Below are 17,531 nucleotides of genomic sequence, written 5' to 3' on the forward strand. Positions count from 1 at the left end.
AAGTGTTTTTGGCACAAAACAGTTTTGGATAGAAAAAGCAGAGACTTGTTTTAATGGAGAGTCATCTCAGTTTTACCCACGGGAAGGTAAGACGCACTTCAAAATGTCAGCATCTAAGGGAAGAAGCTTGAGAGGGAATATAAGTAAATAAGATAAGAAGAAATTGTATTGATCCATGGTGGGGAATTGGATTGCTGCAGCAGTAAAAGCAATGGGGTTTCAACAGAAAAACTACAAACAATATAAAGAGTATGAAAAAGTAATAAGATGACACAGATAATACGAACAATCAGTGGAACAGAATAAACAGTTAAGGCATCATGTAGGAAACTACTGACCTGACAATTTGTAGAAAAAAATAAACTGTATGCTTGCGAAGCAAGAGAAGAAATAAATTTAAAACAAATTCTTTTTTTTTTTTTTTACATAAATTAAGTACTTTTTTGTTTAATTTTAATGCATTACCAGTTTGCTGTTATGTCTTTGCCTGTTATCCAGTTCAACTTAACTGAACTCATGTTGTTTGATGTGACATATTACTGCTGGTGAACACTTCTTTTTTGTCTCTAATGATACTCCCGACACTGAAGGTTTCTGATCCACAGCTACACATCTGCTCTGTCATTACTGCAGGTAGTGAGTCGAGGGGGAAATTCAGTGTGAATCAACAGACCTGTCACTGAGCTCTCTTTACAGACTGACTATAGTCACTTGTTTCTGTCAGTTGCTTATTTGTAGGAGGCAGGCACTAGTTATTTTGGGAATAAGATGAAGTAATCCAAATTGTGGCAGAGAGACTGCTTATCCATTTGTAACTAGGCAAATATAAGAAAAATCATACTGAATACAGGTTATAGCTGTGAAGAAAATGTTGAAAATGCATGAAGGCACTGGACAAAGAGGCAAAACCATTAGTTCCACCAATTCACAGGTTCATGCTTTCCTTTCTCTGGAGAAAAAGACAAAGACTCAGAAATGTCATCTGAATGCAAAAAGGAAGAAGACAGGGGTGGAGTACAAGAAGATCACGTCCTGGGCACATCAACACTCTTATTAGTGCATGCACTGTTTGCTTCCCTGCTGCTGTTGTGTAAATGTATGCAGAACATTGCTATTTCACGTTACACAAAACAGTATAATGCTTTAAGATGTAGTAATTAATGAGTAATTGATGTCTGAGAATTTTTTTCAATAAACTGATTAAATGTTTTATCTATGGAATGTCAGAATTTTTTTTTAAATGGTCAATGTTCAAATTGCTTATTTAATCTGACTAATATTAAAAAAAGATTCTCACATTTGAGAAACTGATACCAGAAAATGATTGGCATTCAAGAATGAAATGATTAACTGATTATGGAATAGTTTCTGATCAAGCCTTTGGCTGTTGTCTAGTTGTTTCAGGTCTACACTGCTATGTGGCACTGGTGAACTCCTGTGTAAGACCAGCCTACCATTTTACTTCACGTCGCTGGATCGGGTTTGAGGATCATGCTGGCGCTGTCCATTACCTGCGGTGCTGAACCTGATGAACCAACCCTGCATCCCGTTTTGCAGTTTTGACAGCATACTACGTGGATAACGTTGCGTTTTAACTCTTCGAAGTAAGGCGGTGCCAGATTATAATTATATCAGCCTCAAACAAGTGGCCGTGGCAAGCTAGTGGGAGTCAAAAGTGCCAGTTTCCTTCACCGGCTCACTCCAGTCACAGCGTGGTGTTGCGTTTTTCCCCCCCGATCTGTTGTCCCGATTCTTCAACGCACGATAGGTAATTTTCTTACGCTCTCCGAGCTATTAAAGGTTAAATTACGTCGTGGGCGTAGCGGCTCCTTGTAATGGCGACCGTGCCGTAGATGTGCCTAGGTTTGTGAAAATGAAGCGAAGAAGAAGTTATTTCTTTTAAGTAAAACGCCGAGGTTCCCCGGAGGAGGACTTTGCGTCTTTAACCATCATCTTTATACGTGGTAAACTTAGCTGTACTTTTGAACTTTTGTGCCCCCGAAATGATGAAGCTCAAGTCAAATCAAACCCGGACGTACGACGGGGATGGCTACAAGAAGCGGGCCGCCTGTCTGTGCTTCAGGAGCGAGACGGAGGAGGAGGTGAGGCCGGTGATGTTGCTGTCTGGCGGGCCAAGCTAACATTAGCCGCCGTAGCTGCTTTCGCTGTCTTCTCTGTCTGTAAATCGATCTATTTATCTACACAGCTGTGATTTTATCGCAGTTGGAAACAATTACTCACCCCTTTCTTAGGCTTCCGTGTCGTCCTCTGAGGTTCTGAATTAAACGTCAGTTTTCAGCTCATAGCCAGTGTTATGTAAGCCTCTTTAGCTGTGCAGGTAGCAGCCTCTGGCTTTTATACCTAGCGTTCTTCATGGGGCTAACCTGCTAGCTGCATGCTAACGTTAGCTTGCTAACTAGCCGTATAGCAGCTGTGGGCAGCCGGCTCTCGGCCAGCGACCACAGCCCAGAGATCAGGCTGTTGCGACTGGTGACTTTATCATAAAGAGCGATTGGAGAGATGGAAATCATTGTTCTGATTTTTAAAGTGATAGACTAAGTCATGCTCGTGTACGACACAATTTGACGAGCAAAGCGACTGTTAATGTTAACTGTATTAGCGTTAATGCAACTGGTACTGCTAGCCAAACATTGGACTCAAAGGCAGCTATTAGCTGTGTTAGCTTTAGCCTGACGACAGCCCTGGTAGTGAGACCCGGTTAGCTTACAACACTGTGCATTTTGCGTTGTTTACTTTATGAGTTTAAATAAACAGTGCTAAGATTTGGAGCATCAGCTCAGCTTACTGTCAAACTCTAAACTTGTTGTGGTGTGTACACATTTTCACCACGTAACTTATCTGTGAATGAACCACAGTTGCTACCTTCGTGCGCTCTCCCGTGAAAGCCGCTCGAACTAGCCTGCAAAGGGTTATTTGAGATCAGAAGCGATTTGGGAAGCTGATGTCCAGTCAACAACACGCACAAAGATGTCTTTGTAGTGGAAACATTTTAACCAGGGGAGGAGACGAAATGAGACTAAACTAATTCCTCATTCTGGTGGAAGTAGAGGCCGGATTGTGAACAACATGGGCTGTTGATTACAGGAAATACATCAGTATGACCAGCACGTAGCAAGAAACTTTTACCAAAGACTGTAGCCTTTTAGATCGGCAATCAGCCAAGCTTCAGCTTTTCCCAAACAGATTGTTGACACCGCGAACTCACCATACTAGTGTTGAATGAAGCAAACTCAGTGACTCATTCCCCAGCTACTGGGGTGGTGGGGGTGCATGATCTACTTGCAGCCATACAGCAAGTTATTCACACAATATCCAGCTTGAAAGCTTAGCCCCATGTCACTTCAGTTACAGTCTTGATAGTTTTGCTTGTAGTAGCTGACAGGTAGCTGTTGTGTCACATGTTAAGGTTTGGCTCTTGCATTCATCACTAAAACAGATCACCCAATGCTTTGCACACGCAGCAGCACTTGTGTACTGTGAACACACCAGCAAACAACATTGCGTTCGATTGTAGTGCCTAACCAGTCCTGAATGGCATTGCAGGTGTTGCTGGTGAGCAGTAGTCGACATCCTGACAAGTGGATAGTTCCTGGAGGGGGAATGGAGCCGGAAGAAGAGCCCAATGTTGCTGCAGCTCGAGAAGTGTGTGAAGAGGTCTGTTCTTTCATTGTTTTCATAATTATAACATTTAATTTAATCCTATATTGTGTGCCCCTTTTCTTATATTCTTTGTAGCTGACTGTGTTGTCAGATAAGCATTGCTACATAGACTGTGACTGGCAAACTTTACTTGACCCTTGTATTTGAAACATGGAGGTGAAACATGCCTTTCTAGACTTAGTTCACAGCCAGGAATATTGTTCTGAGAATGGATTTCCATTTACAGCTTGGTATATTAGTTTGAGTATAGGCTCGTAAGCTGTATTGTATTTCATTTCTATTAAATCATGTCCGTATTTAACACTGAGCCTAATACCTTGCTCTCAAAGCCCATTTTGTCAGTGCAGTCATCCTGTTTGCATGGACAGAAAGAGAGAGAGCCTAGCAACATGTAAGCTGTATCATAGCATCATGTTACAAAGTAGTGTTTAGGTGTCAAAGGAGGTCACACTGAGATTGAACACTGGCTACCCAGCGGTTCCACTGCAGTTCTATCCAATCCCACAAATACAGTAGATCAACAGAAAACAAGTGACTTTCATTGTTTATGCATTTTGAACAGATCTATTTTTACAACAGTGGCCGTGTTACAGAGGCATCTTGAAGGACAAATATGACTTTTTTTTTGTTTATGTTGGGGAGGGTGTGTAGCAATTAGGACAGTTCTGAAGCTCATTGGAAATCAATATCCTGCTTATATTTCCTACGTCCGTCCCTCAAATCAGGCTTCCCTTGACTGTACATGCTGTTCATCTCTTGGGCATTTTGATTAAAAAGGCGAGAGGGCACTGAAGACACTGAATCTCGCCCGGCTGTCAGCTCTTGGCGGGTCACTGACCACATAAAGCCTGTTCTCTGTGTGTGATCCATCACACTGATGGATGCTGATATCATCTCTTATCCTGGCTGCTGCTGTGTGGTTGCTTCGGCGGTTCCAGGAGGCCATGCCAACACATTTCCACAGGGTCAAAAGCAATGTCACGTCACTACTGAAGTTTGTTAGTGCTAAAAGGCCACATTCAGAAACTTTGCGGTGACTTTGAGTGGTACACAATGCATCACCGTGTACTGTGGCTTTCTAAGCCTCTTATTGGACGGTGGTGTAACAGGACATATCCTAATCCTCGCAAGCTTATTCTGATGACCATATGAGCAACCAGTGATTGCTTATGCTCATTGGTTTGGAGTTTTGTCAGGGATGACTGTGAAAACACAGCACTCATGACTTTCACCATGAAGACAGCATTGCACAGAACAGCATTGCATATCTTGTAGTGCAGCCCCAGTGCTGTGCATCCTCTTCCAAGATGATGCCCAGAAGTCTTCAGTTACACAAATGCCTGAGCTGGGAGACATTTTCCATCACATAAAAACATACAGGTTGACTTTTGGCCTATTACTTAATCCCTGGCACGTCTTTGGGGTTTCTAGGGGTGGGCCCGTTCTTTTCCATATGATCTAGCTGAAGGCCTGAAGAGTACAACACTGAGTCCATGGTACAGTGTGTGGAGTCAACATTTATTTATAGACTGAAACTGGAACCTGAAGAAGAAGCAGCAGCAAAGATGTCAGCAAGTGGCCTGGCTCTGTATCTAAATCTGACCTGCCACTCACCTCTGGGAATTAAGATCTACCTTGGAGATTATTTTTGTTATTAGAATATGTTTAAAGGTAACAGTCAGTGAGAAGTGTTCAAGGTGTCCTCTCTGACAGAAAGGTTGTCTATTGTGTGGCTTAGCTTGAATGGAGAAAAATGTAATGGCAGCTGACAGCAAAGGGCTTATTCTGTTTTTTTTTGTTTCTGACCTTTATATGTGATCTTTCTTGATACTCAAAGCATCTTGTAGAGAAGCGGTCTGTATGTGACCGTAAGTGATAGCTGAACAGTCTTGTTTACACGTTTGGTCAGTACCAACATTTGCTGGTTTCAGCTTCTCAAATATGAGGATTTGCTGCATTTCGCTGCTTTATATAACTGTAGATTAAATAACTTAAATAACTTTTGTGAATGTAAATGTCTGAATTTAGATTATCAAACATCTTTTATCTTGCCTTTGGCTAAATTACACCTCTTAACACTGAAAATACGGCACAAATAAAGAAAAAAATCAGTAAATGCAGCACGATTTAAACCTTTGCTCAAGTAAAACTAATTGGTTGTTTTTGTTTTTTATATATACATATATATAGTTTTTTATTTGTGCTTTATTTTGAGGATTCAGCAGCTGCCCAGCGATAGGATAAACAAAACAGTTATGATGTAATGTAATTCACTGCAACACAAACCACAGACTTAAGAAATACCTGCAATGAAGTTAAATCAACAACTCTGACACTGGCTCAACAGGGCTATTAGATTGCAGTATGTTCTATGGGTCATATGACTGTATTAGGTTAAACCACAATACTTTTTGTGGTATAAATTTGCTAACCATTTTATCTTTTTTTTTTTTCCTCCACAGGCCGGTGTGAAGGGGACTTTAGGTCGCTTAGTTGGAGTATTTGAGGTGAGTTGTTTGCTGTATACTTTTTTTGGTCTTCAAATATTAACAGACCGTGCAGCATGTTTGTGAATGAGAATGGAAAATATGACAATTTTCCCCCACAGAACCAAGAGAGGAAACACAGAACCTACGTCTATGTTCTTATTGTAACAGAGGTGCTGGAGGACTGGGAGGACTCGGTCAATATTGGTAAAGCACTGCATTTGTTTACTTGGCAAATGGGGATCATATGGACAAAGTTCTCAGGCAGTCAAATGCTGTCAGTAGCTTTATTTTTCTTTCCTAGGACTTAGTGCTATTAGAGTTCAGGGGTTTTACTGTGTGTTTACTGGGGGAGATTATAAAACCAGCTTTGTTCCTGCCCTTGTGATTTTCAGTTCAATGCTGTGTATAGCACTGATAATTATTCAAAACCTATTATTCACAATTTTTTTTTTCCACCTCATGTTGTCTCTCACATGTATTAACTTGCTTGACAATGCTGTGTTGTTCTGTCAACAGGGAGAAAAAGGGAATGGTTTAAAATAGACGATGCCATACAAGTGTTGCAGTGTCACAAGCCTGTGCAGGCCACCTACTTTGAGGCTCTCCAGGAGAGTTGCCTGACCAGTAACGGAACACCTTTGGTGACCACGATAGGCGGGGACCTCTCCCCTACCTACAGCATCAATCAGAGCTCTGTCTCGGGTATCAGATAACTAAAACCGTAACTCTGACACCCCCCAGGAGCTTTCGCCACCACTTGCGCTCTTACTTGTGTCATTTCTCTTCTATTCTCTTCTCTTCTATCCTCTTCTCCTTTTTTTGTCTCAATAACATGGTTTGCCTTGCCAACTCCTTTGTGCCAGAACTGTGGCACAGACTTGATGACAAGTGTTGGGTGAATAGTCTGAAACACTTTGTAAATGTAAATGTAATTTTTGACCCCTCCTTTTTTTTTCTTTTTCTTTTTACTGACAACTGCATGAAATGTCCCCTCGCTCCCTTCATTCTCTTTCATTAACGCGCCCTTAGCGTGGTGTTTATTGAATGCAAGAACTACTTTTTACTGTTGTAATGTAAAAGTGTATACTTAGTGCTTAAGCTGAAGGCTTTTGGTGGTCTTTTTAACGTCTCCTCCATTTTTTCGGTTATTTTTCTGTGAATGAATGTGCCCATTAGCGTAGTCCCTCCCCTGTTATAAGGATATGAAATGTTGTCTGTATCTGAATGAACAGAATTGTGGGAAGTGACTTGTCTTGCATGAGCACCGTTATGTTGTGTCACACTCGCTCGAGTGACCCGATGCTGACTGTGCAACAGACTTGTGGTAAGGTCTTTGGATTCTCTTCATTTTTTGCTCTTTATCGTGCTTGTTGGTGTCTCTTTTATCAGAAGGATATGGCCCTCAGTAGTCTTTCAATTTCAAGTGTCAAGTATGTTCTCTCTTATTTGGGAAGCTAGCCAAGCACTACAGGTTTCGCTCTCAAACGGAGCATATATACTGTACAGGGAGTGAAAGAATGTCAGCATACAATGTAAAATGAACCACCTTTCTCCTCAGTGTCTTTACCTCCTTTTAATCCCTTTGTTTTTTTATGCTTTATTGTGACTGACTACAAAGTCTTCCTCCACATACTGAGAGGGTAGAAGTAGTAGATTTCAAAATCATGACCTTGTAATTTCAAAATGCAGCACATATCACTTAAGTTATTAAAACCCATTTCCGTATTTTACTCCTCACATTCAGTTTGGTTAAAAGCAATTGTTTACATTGTGTTCGTAACATAGCACAGGTGACTTTAGTGGGCACGTTTCATTATGGATATTTTCTTTTCTTTTTTTTTAACCCTTCTTTTTGAGTATTTAATCTGCATCCCCAAAAACACCCGAAACACCTGCTTGACATTGAAAGTAATGGAATCTATGATGCTGTCTTTGGCAAGATGCAGAACAAACAAGCCTTGTACAGTTTGAGACCTCGTTTTTAACATGTAAAATGCTTTTGGATACTAGTTTTTGTTTTTTGTTTTTTCTTCTCTAACGTCTGGCAAAAGTCTCTTTAGCCGAGCTGCGTCACTTGGCCTCTGTTGTGTGAGGCAGCTGGCTCAATACTGTGAAACTGGAGGCGCTGTAGATAGCATGTAAGAGGTTTTTATTGTAAATTGTTTATTTCTGTATAGATCAAAGGTGAGAGTACAAATGACAAAACACATCTTACACATCTGTGAGTGCTACATGTCATTTCAACTGAGGCTGGAAGAACTGATTGAACTCATGCCGGTGATTTTGGAGCCGTTGGGAATTTTCTCCTGAGATAGCGTAGAGTACACCTGAGGCTAAAGAACGAAGAACGTGGTTGTGATTGTGGGTGAGAGAGAAGAACCTGTTTCTCAAAATCCTTAATCCTTTTTTACCTAAACAAATGTGTAACAGTAAGGAATTACTGTTTTTTCCCCCCCTTACGTTTGGCCAAGTTATACAATGAAGTACAACTGCAGTCTGAGTTTCAATACCACTATTTTGTTTAGCAGTTTGTAGGCCTGAAGTCTTTTTCAAGCTAGCAGCTGTACCACCAGTGTCAGTTTCCCAGGGAGAGTTTCGTTCACTGGTCTTACTTAAGAGCCCAAACGTCATACTGTAATTATCTGTCTATATTCAAACCTGCAATAACTTATTTTTTTGGCCACCTGGAGCCATTGAAACAAACTGTAAACACACAATGACATGTTATCACCTTTTCAGTAATATGGCTAAATTGTTGGCAATTGCCAGTTGCCTATTTATGCATCCAGCAGTAATGGGGAAAACATTGGCTTTCATCGGTTGAATTGGTTTTCAGTCTCCTTTTAGCTCCTTTTTGGTCTCCACCAAACCCTGAGGGAAGTATATGGCTCTTGTAGCTGATAAATTTCCACTATTTAACACTATTTAACAGCTAGTTAACACCAACACCATTTACCTCATTGTTGGATAATAACTTCGAGCACTTGATCATTTAAATAAAGATAAATAAATGATTTGATTGCAAACAAAAATAATTTAGCCTTGGTTAAAATGTAGAGGTGCTCAAGGTTTACTGTCCGGTAAAGGAGCAGTTTCCAATTTAAGTTTGAATATGGACAGAAAACGTCAGTACAAACTGATGAGAAGCCTTTTGTTGGAAATCACATTGAGAACTGACAGCTAGTGGAACAAACGCTAACCAGGAAAAGAGGCGGGAAGGCTCTTTACAGTGGCAGCAGTGGCTGTCAATTAGTGGTGACTGTCTTTCTTAGTCTTTCTCCCATTCATCGTCAAAGCGGGCATCACTGTCCCAGCAAATTGAGCTTTACACAGACTCCTTATATGAGCCTGTGATAATCCAGGAATTCAAATGTTTTTTTTCTGAATGACAGCATAAGTGAAAGGAGTCTGAAGTCTCCTTCACAACAAGTTGAGACTTTGAGCTGGTTTTACTGCTGTGTATCAGAAAGGTGTGGTGGCCAAAGTCTTGCTTTATGATGCCCTACCTGGCACTTCCTGTGAGATTTTGTGTTGATTAGAGCTTTTAGTCTTCATCTAAATGTGCAATTAGATGTTAAGGGGATGAACCTGTATATGGTGGAAAAACAAAACTCAACCCTGGGTAATTGGCAATGATCTAATTCACTCTTGGTGGTTTGGTGTGGGTGACAGGTACTGTCAAAATGAATGTGAGGAGGATTTCCACAAATAACAGACAGTGACTTAATTATTAATGACCACTTTTTACTCATCCTTTTTTTTTTGTTTCTCCTTTAATTGGTTCTGTTTTTGACAAACTATGTCTTGTGTAAAGCTAACACAGCACCCATACAGCCAGAGGACAAACACTGGCTTTGGTCAATAAGGATTAGTGTCCATTTAAAAAGACAAAAACAAGAAAAACTTCCTTGTAACTCTGTCATAAATAGAGTAATTTAGGCTGGAGTTCAGGGGGGAATTTAAGAAATAAATATCTCCACATAAATGGAGTTATGTGGAGCAAACACATCTACCCTTTCTTCCTGGAGATTTCTGCTGTTGTAATTGGCTCCTTTGTACGTTGGAGTCTTCTGAACTTGGGCAAAACAGAGGATTTATTAGTGAAAGTACAATTGCGGCTTCAGATAAAGTCACTTCCTTTTAATTTACCAAAGTTGATGATTTAAATATTGTATTGCCACGTCAATTAGCTGGCCCCATCTTGTGGCCAAAGCAAAAAATATAATAAGCACATCACTTAACAGCTGAGGATTGTAACATTCAGTTTCCTATAGCATCATGGTCAGATCATTTTATCAACGGAATGACTTTAAAATATATATATATATATAGAAATTGATTTAAAACATTTGCCCCCAGTATACTTGCAATTGAATAAACAAACTAAACACGTGCACTTGTAGCTGTTGACCTCAGCCTTGAAGTTACATACTTGTTGAAATTGTGTTCTCCAAGGTATATGTGTCACTGGAATTTTCTTTTCCTCTCTTTTGTCATTTGAGACTATGGAATAAAACCAGTGCGAGAAGACTAAAGATTGTAATATAAATGTGCCAACAAATAAACACCAGTATTTCACATTCAGGCCAGTGTCTGTGTTTGTGTTCAACAATTTGTACTGTTTGTACGGTAAGTCAGTACTCCTTTGCCACACAAATAAATCATACGCTTCAATGTAGAGCAGGGGACTGATTTAAAGGCCTGCATATAGATTTTTGTCAACTAGACTGACTGACCTTTGGTTGCCTGTTTTCTCTTTTTGTATAGCAAGTTTTAAATGTTATAAATCCGTGGCCAGAGTCGTAATTCTTGTCTTCAAGCAACTGCTGTGTCCAAATTTCATACTATAAATACATAAAGTATACACTGTACGGTTGCAAGTAACAAATATTTTCACTATCAAAAGATCTGCAGATTGTTTTCTCAATTGATTAAATGGTTTCTCTATAAAATGTCAAAAAATAAAGGTGTCCAGAGGCGTTTGTGCAAAAATGTATAAAAAATATTACGTTCACAAACAAATATGACAAAGAAAAGCACAAGATGATCATATCTGAGAATCTTTAGCCAGGGAGTGTTTGTAATTTGCTTGAAAAATGATTAAAACGATTATCAAAGTAGTTGCATCACTGCAGCTCCAATGTACGTAACACAAATCTTTACACTGGTTTTGCACTTTGTATACAAGAGATGAACATACTTACTGTCTTGTACTGACAGGAAATGATCCAATGTGTACGCCGTCAATCGTCAGCGAGGCTGCGACATCACAACGCTCCTGCAAATAAACATCACAAACAGAAAGCTAAATGTCTTTCAAAAGCTGCAACTTGGTTTTATTTTTGTTTTAAGATACGGTCTGGAGCTGACTTGTCAACAGTCCTACATTCTGATTCTAAGCAGGTTTTGAGTATGTAAAACCAAAATGAATTATACCTCATGCAGTCTGCATGCTTACTAAAATCTGATGAGTTTTGAGCGGGCTGCTGATGCAAACTGTTCTTCCATGATGCAGTGCACAAAGGAAGTGGAGGAACGGCTCACGGATGGAAAAAATTTAAATTAATTGTGGATGGTGGTGGAGGAGCTCCGGGAACACATCAGAAAACAAAACAAAAAAAAAAACAATTACATTTTTTGGGGGGGAAAGAGTTTTGCTGTCTCTTTGTGAAGTGGAAGGTGAATAATAAAGTTGACGTTTGATGGCGCAAGGGCCATTTCACGTTAGTACAAAACAGCTAAGTATGTTTATTTCTTCATACTTTGCACAAATCGTGTACTATCAGGATCAACCTGCAATTTATAGTCTATGCAGTTGGAGTGTTGTATGGATTTGGAAATACACATCCGCTTCCTTTGTGAATTGCAATAAGGGGCAGAGAGATACATCACCAACAGTCAAAGGTTTAGCTCTTTATATGCATACAGACTTTTTTGGAGTATAATTCATTTAGTAGTTTCTCAAGTTTGAACACAATACATACTTAAAACCTGTTTAAAACTGGAAGGTAGTCCAGCTAATGGGTATTATTTCACATCAAAAGCAGTCATAAAAACAGCCTGTGCCTTTTCATGTGAATTGTGTGGTGGTGCACACTCATTCCCCTCCAGCGAGAGCTGTTCCTTGTACTTTCAAAGTAAGCTTCACATCAATTTACACTGTCTAGACAACCATTAGTATTTTTTTGTTGTTTTTCTGATGATATATGGCAAAGTTTACAGTCCGTGCACATCCACACAGGCTTGATTAAAACTTTACCCATGTTGAATTTAGGCAGTCACCAAAAACTATATTCTAATAATAAATGGTAAAACTCTGATTTGACCTGCCCTGACGGGTGCAGCTAACAGCACGCTGAGTAACATATACTGTAGAGGACAGTCAGTACAGGCCCACACAGTCCTGATAGGGTTAAAGTGAAAACACCTTTTTCGGGAACAGATCCACCCCCTTCCTGGCCTATCGTGGTCACTACCCAGAGCAAAATAAATGAGCTATGGGCCTTTTTTAAGGAGGACATTTTGACATAATTAAGAACATTTGTATAATTAACGATAGCTTAATTACAATTAGCAGCTCTAGTTCCTGAGTCCTGGTGTTTTCTGTGCTGTCATGGCTTCCTGGCACACTTGAACATATTAGAGCCACCATTAATGTTACCAGTAACTCCTGAGACAAGTCAAAATGTCTGCTGCTGTAAAAAAAAACAAAAAACAAAAAACAAAGGACAGAACACATGTGGCAAGTTTTACCGGTATGTGATTCACTAGATCCTGCATCTAGTCAGATGGGAAGATAAGTGCATGTAACCACAGGCACCATCTTAACCATCTATTTTATCATCCCACACAGAAAGCGATTTAATACCCGTTTCACGATCTCAATGGCAAATATATTAAAGTCTAATGGAAACAATATGACCTAGAATTATTTATCATTTCATCACCATTACTTCCAGGCAGTATAACAATAATCCCAATTCTTTAATTTAAAGATTTAAAACTAACTAGATCCTGTTTTGTTTTTTGTAGTTTATAATCTGGTCACTTTCATCTCAACAAACTGACTTGGGCTCATTCTTCTAAATCTCGAACTTGCTGACTAAAGTCTGTGCTGAAAGAAGCAACCACCAACACACAATCGCCATCCGCAAAACACTGAGAAGTACAAGTTGTATTTTGATTTTTTTCTTTATTGTACACAAAGAAACAGTGAAATTTACTGAGGCTGCTGTCCTCTGCCGCGTCCGAAGCCACCCCTCTGCAAGAGAGAGAAGATTTGTTAATACATCAGTCAACATGGACTCAACAGCAGAATGAAGTTCAACAGACAAACTCTACAAACTAAATTTAGTTTCCTGACATTCCTTACTGAAACCAGTGTAAAACCGCACCCATAACCTAACAATGTTTCAGGCAGCAATGTGGATTGTTGTTTGCTGTACTTTGTACTGTAGAAAACATTCCTCATTTGCCGTAGCCGGAAAAAAATGATTCAAAACCAAAATATGCTTGTCACCAATACAACGTTTAGCAAAATACCCACACGTAAAAAAAGGGAAAACAAAAAGGAGAAGCACTTACAAACTGGAACTCTGTGGCAGCTCCAGCACCGGCCTCTGCTTTCTTGTCAGCACCAGCTGATGGAGAAGCAGTGAATGAACAAGTCAGCCAATAAATTTCATGACTCAACCTCAAAAACACATTCGCCAATGGTAAGCGGCAAAATAAACACACACAATGATAAGCGTACTTCAGAGAAAGGATTCTCCATTAAAGTGATGTCTTCAAATATCTGACTACAAGCCTAAAGGTCTCCAGTTTATTATATCTAACAAATCCTGCAATTTCGTTTGTTTGAAAAATAACCAAAAGAATCAAATATCAAAACAGCTATTGTTTATTTTTCTATAACTGACTAAATGATTAACTGACTAATCATTCAAATGCTAATTAAAACTTCCACACACCTTGTTGAATATCCTTTAAAATCTACTTGAATTACAGATGTGCTTTCTTCACAGTTGGAGAATTGTTGCTAATTTATCATCATATCTTAAAAATTAAAAGACCAAGCCAACGGCCTCATTTTAAGGATTTAGTTCAACTCATTAAACTTAACACAGCATGAGACCACATAAGCAAAGGGGTGAGTAGTATTACTGAAATATACGCACGGGGTGCAGCAGATCGCCTGTAAGCATCTCTGTCAGCCTCCCCACGGTTAAGGCGGGCAGGCCTCTCTCCTTCCATTCCTGCAGAAACAAAACACAATAAAGAAAACATCATTCAAGGTGAGAGCTGAAAACAAGGATAAGAGGACATTCAGTATATTTAAGTGAGAGCTATTTCATTTTAATGCCGAGAGGTCTCGCTATATACATGTGCTTGTTAAGGGAGAAAAGAATCAAATTTCAGCCTTAGGCACTCCTTTATGTGCAGATTAATCGTGACCAACCTGAAGAACTTGTTTGCCGTAGGGGTAAATAATAAAACCCATAAACACTGCTGAAGCAATCACAATTTATCTTAACTTAATTCAAGTTTTGCATTAAATAGTCCATAAGGTGCTATTCATTTTCAGCTGCTGTCTGTTATGAATGAGGTCTAAGTCTGAGCAGAATACACACATTCAGCTGTGAACGGCACATACAGAACAGACCTCCCCAGCAATATCACAACATTCCCACAAGCAGACAAAGTATGAAGTGACTGTCAAGATACATTCAAACAACATTTTTCATTCCCTACCCTTACTACTAAATTAGTATCTTTCAATTCTTATTGAGACTTGAATGGTGGCTACAATGAGCAGTTTCCATTATCATCTCGAGCTGATGAACAACTGGAAACTAAGAACAATCAGAGTTGCTGAACTCAACGCTGGGCCCCGGCTGCAGCCTTTTCTCTCCGTGGTGTTAAGCTCTTTGGTATGCTTCCACTCAGCAGGTTTACATCAAGAGTTAATGACTTGTGGTTTAGTTAGTGAGATTCTGAGATTCCAAAATTTACAATCAGTCCACAATTAATTTAAAGTTAAAACAGACACACTTTCAAACATCAGCATACTACAGGCACTGGTTGATACCAGCTCTAATAAGCAACATCAGTCCAGTTACAGTCACTGCCAATGTTCTGCAGATTGTGGTATTGGTTTCTGAGAAATACAGCACATTCCAGCTGAAAACAACCTAATTACAATCAAGTAACATTAAATCGAAACCACATTACGTGCATATCAGAGAGCTTACCCTTGGGCCTGGGCCTTGCGGTCTCAGGGCGGGTCTGGCGGCGCAGGGTGGCGGGCACGATCTCAGGGGGAAGGTGGAGGAAGTCTCTCAGGTACTGGATACCCTCGTTGGTGAGGTACCAGTAAAAATGACGCCAGGCAAATTGCTCCTTGACATACCCACAGGACTTCAAGGACTGGAAGAAAGACCAAGGCATATAGACACAATTATCACATCAAGCAGACTACTAGCAAAACAAATCACAACCAAATCCTCTTGATGCTGCCACAGTAAGTCTATCTTTTCTTGGCGTTGGCTCACAAACTTTTGTCTCACACTGCTGCACCAGAAAAAAACGTTACGCTTCCCCACCTCCCTCCCTGATGTAAGTTAATGTAATTTTTGTCAAGAAACTAATCTGACCTATTTAATTACAGTTATATGTTCACAACAAATGGGATGGACAGTAGGAACAGGAAAAGATTTCCCCTTACATCACACAAACGTTCACATCTACGAACAATTAAAAATGGCTGTGGGATTTCAGAGTTACATGTGAAATGTTATAACAAGTCTATATCCACTAAAGTCGGATTAAAATAACTAGAATCATGTATATAAGAGCTTTCAGAAGAACCTGAGTGTCTCAGCTGTAGTGGAGACATGAAAGTGTTTAATTATGACAGGACACAATCATGGTGTAAATGGCGGAGTTGAGAAGCACTGCTCTGAGAGAATGTGAATCTAAAAACTGTCTACTACAACGCAGTGATGTAGTTTGGATATTGCGATCTGCTTCACACAATGTTCTGTTCAGCTTATGCACAGTGTCACAGTTTTCTGATCTTCATGATTGACCGAGCAAGTGAATGAACAGTGAATACAAAGATAGTTTCCCCATCAAAGAATTCAAAGAGTTTATTATCATATGCACAGCGAAGAAACACGTTTCCTTGTACAATGAAATTCTTCCTTTGCTGCCCACAATGAATGCCAAACAAAAAAAACACCACCCATAAATTATGTGCCACTTACGGCTAAATACTTTACAGTCTAAAAACAAAAATAAAAACGATTACAATGTTAGTGGTCAGTCTTCATCCTTCATCATCATCATGATCATTTTTCTCACCTGCATCGCTTTCATCACATGAAGGTTGGGCACATTCTTGTCAGCAAGCTCGGGATGCTTGGCCAGGTGGACATCTTTCTTGGCCACCATGACTCCCTCCTTGAAGAGGAGCTCATAGATAGCAATGCGGTTCTTCTTGGGCATCAGCATCTGTGTTAAGTGACAACGTGTGAATTAATTTTTAAAAGGTACTGTGACAGACTGACAGGGCTTCAGCCCTAACGGCATGCTAACTAGCTAAGATAGCTAACAAGCTAGCTAGCTAGCTTAGCTACATCCACTTAGGAAAGTCAAAGCAGCAGAAAGTCAACCTACTAACGCTTTATTACATAATAAGCACGAAAATGTTTAAGTGTTCACATCCCTAGCTACACACTTTCATAAATATTAACGTTTATGAAGGCGGCCTGCGTTAACCGGGAAAAATGGCAGCCGCTCGTCTACATCACTGAGGGTTACTGCTCTCCTTTTAAGTTTAATATCCACTGTTGTAAAACGTTAAAGGCTAAAATACGTTCACGTTGTCCACTACGGCATTAATAGCGATCGAACATCTAACATTATTGCTTTAGAAGTCATAAGATGTTGAAGATATATTTAGATTAAAACGCCGGGTCTGTCGTTACCTTTCCACTTGTTAGGGGACCGGAGCCGGAAGGAACGACTGTCGGCGAAGGGGAAGGTTTATGCCCTCGGCCCGGCTCGGCCGCAAGAGGTGCTGCCCCCTGTCGGTGTGGAGGGAAACAGCAGGTCGGTTGTTACACATAGGATACTGTTGAGAACAGGCTTTGTGTGTTTCAGTTCAGTGCAAAAGTTTGCGATAAAATACTTTTTTTTTTTATTTTTGAGGCAAATAGAGCAAACAGACGTCTTCTTCAAATTTCATGGACACGTGCACCTGCTTATTCATCTAATCAGCCAATCATGTGGCAGATGTGCAGGGTATAAAACAATTCAGTCACAGGTCAGGAGCTTCATTTAATGTTCACATCAATCATC

At 39.9% G+C, this 17,531-nt stretch overlaps 2 protein-coding genes across 2 annotated transcripts; one reads left to right on the top strand and one right to left on the bottom strand.

The window, feature by feature from the left end:
* The first annotated feature begins 1,711 nt into the window (after nt 1-1,711).
* Nucleotides 1,712-10,755, top strand: nudt3b (nudix (nucleoside diphosphate linked moiety X)-type motif 3b). Its single transcript, XM_041033774.1, has 5 exons — nt 1,712-2,102; nt 3,565-3,675; nt 6,144-6,188; nt 6,290-6,374; nt 6,687-10,755. Exons 1-5 carry the CDS (start codon nt 2,004-2,006, stop codon nt 6,881-6,883), a joined length of 537 nt encoding a protein of 178 aa, XP_040889708.1. The 5' UTR covers nt 1,712-2,003; the 3' UTR covers nt 6,884-10,755.
* A 2,590-nt stretch (nt 10,756-13,345) lies between these two features.
* Nucleotides 13,346-17,209, bottom strand: rps10 (ribosomal protein S10). Its single transcript, XM_041035064.1, has 6 exons — nt 17,159-17,209; nt 16,533-16,682; nt 15,422-15,596; nt 14,348-14,425; nt 13,755-13,810; nt 13,346-13,431 (listed from the first exon to the last, which is right to left on the bottom strand). Exons 2-6 carry the CDS (start codon nt 16,680-16,682, stop codon nt 13,390-13,392), a joined length of 501 nt encoding a protein of 166 aa, XP_040890998.1. The 5' UTR covers nt 17,159-17,209; the 3' UTR covers nt 13,346-13,389.
* Between the last annotated feature and the right edge of the window lie 322 nt (nt 17,210-17,531).

Source organism: Toxotes jaculatrix, chromosome 3, assembly GCF_017976425.1.
Source record: "Toxotes jaculatrix isolate fToxJac2 chromosome 3, fToxJac2.pri, whole genome shotgun sequence".
In the NCBI taxonomy this organism is placed as follows: domain Eukaryota; kingdom Metazoa; phylum Chordata; class Actinopteri; family Toxotidae; genus Toxotes; species Toxotes jaculatrix.

Excerpts from the sequence above, each read along its gene's own strand:
- nudt3b (XM_041033774.1), top strand. The coding sequence starts at position 2,004 with ATGATGAAGCTCAAGTCAAATCAAACCCGGACGTACGACGGGGATGGC. Across the intron at positions 2,103-3,564 it reads GGAGCGAGACGGAGGAGGAG|GTGTTGCTGGTGAGCAGTAG; the intron begins GTGAGGCCGGTG and ends ATGGCATTGCAG. Across the intron at positions 6,375-6,686 it reads GGAGGACTCGGTCAATATTG|GGAGAAAAAGGGAATGGTTT; the intron begins GTAAAGCACTGC and ends TTCTGTCAACAG.
- rps10 (XM_041035064.1), bottom strand. The coding sequence starts at position 16,682 with ATGCTGATGCCCAAGAAGAACCGCATTGCTATCTATGAGCTCCTCTTC. Across the intron at positions 15,597-16,532 it reads ATGTGATGAAAGCGATGCAG|TCCTTGAAGTCCTGTGGGTA; the intron begins GTGAGAAAAATG and ends TCTTTCTTCCAG. Across the intron at positions 13,811-14,347 it reads CAGGCGATCTGCTGCACCCC|CTGGTGCTGACAAGAAAGCA; the intron begins GTGCGTATATTT and ends CTTCTCCATCAG.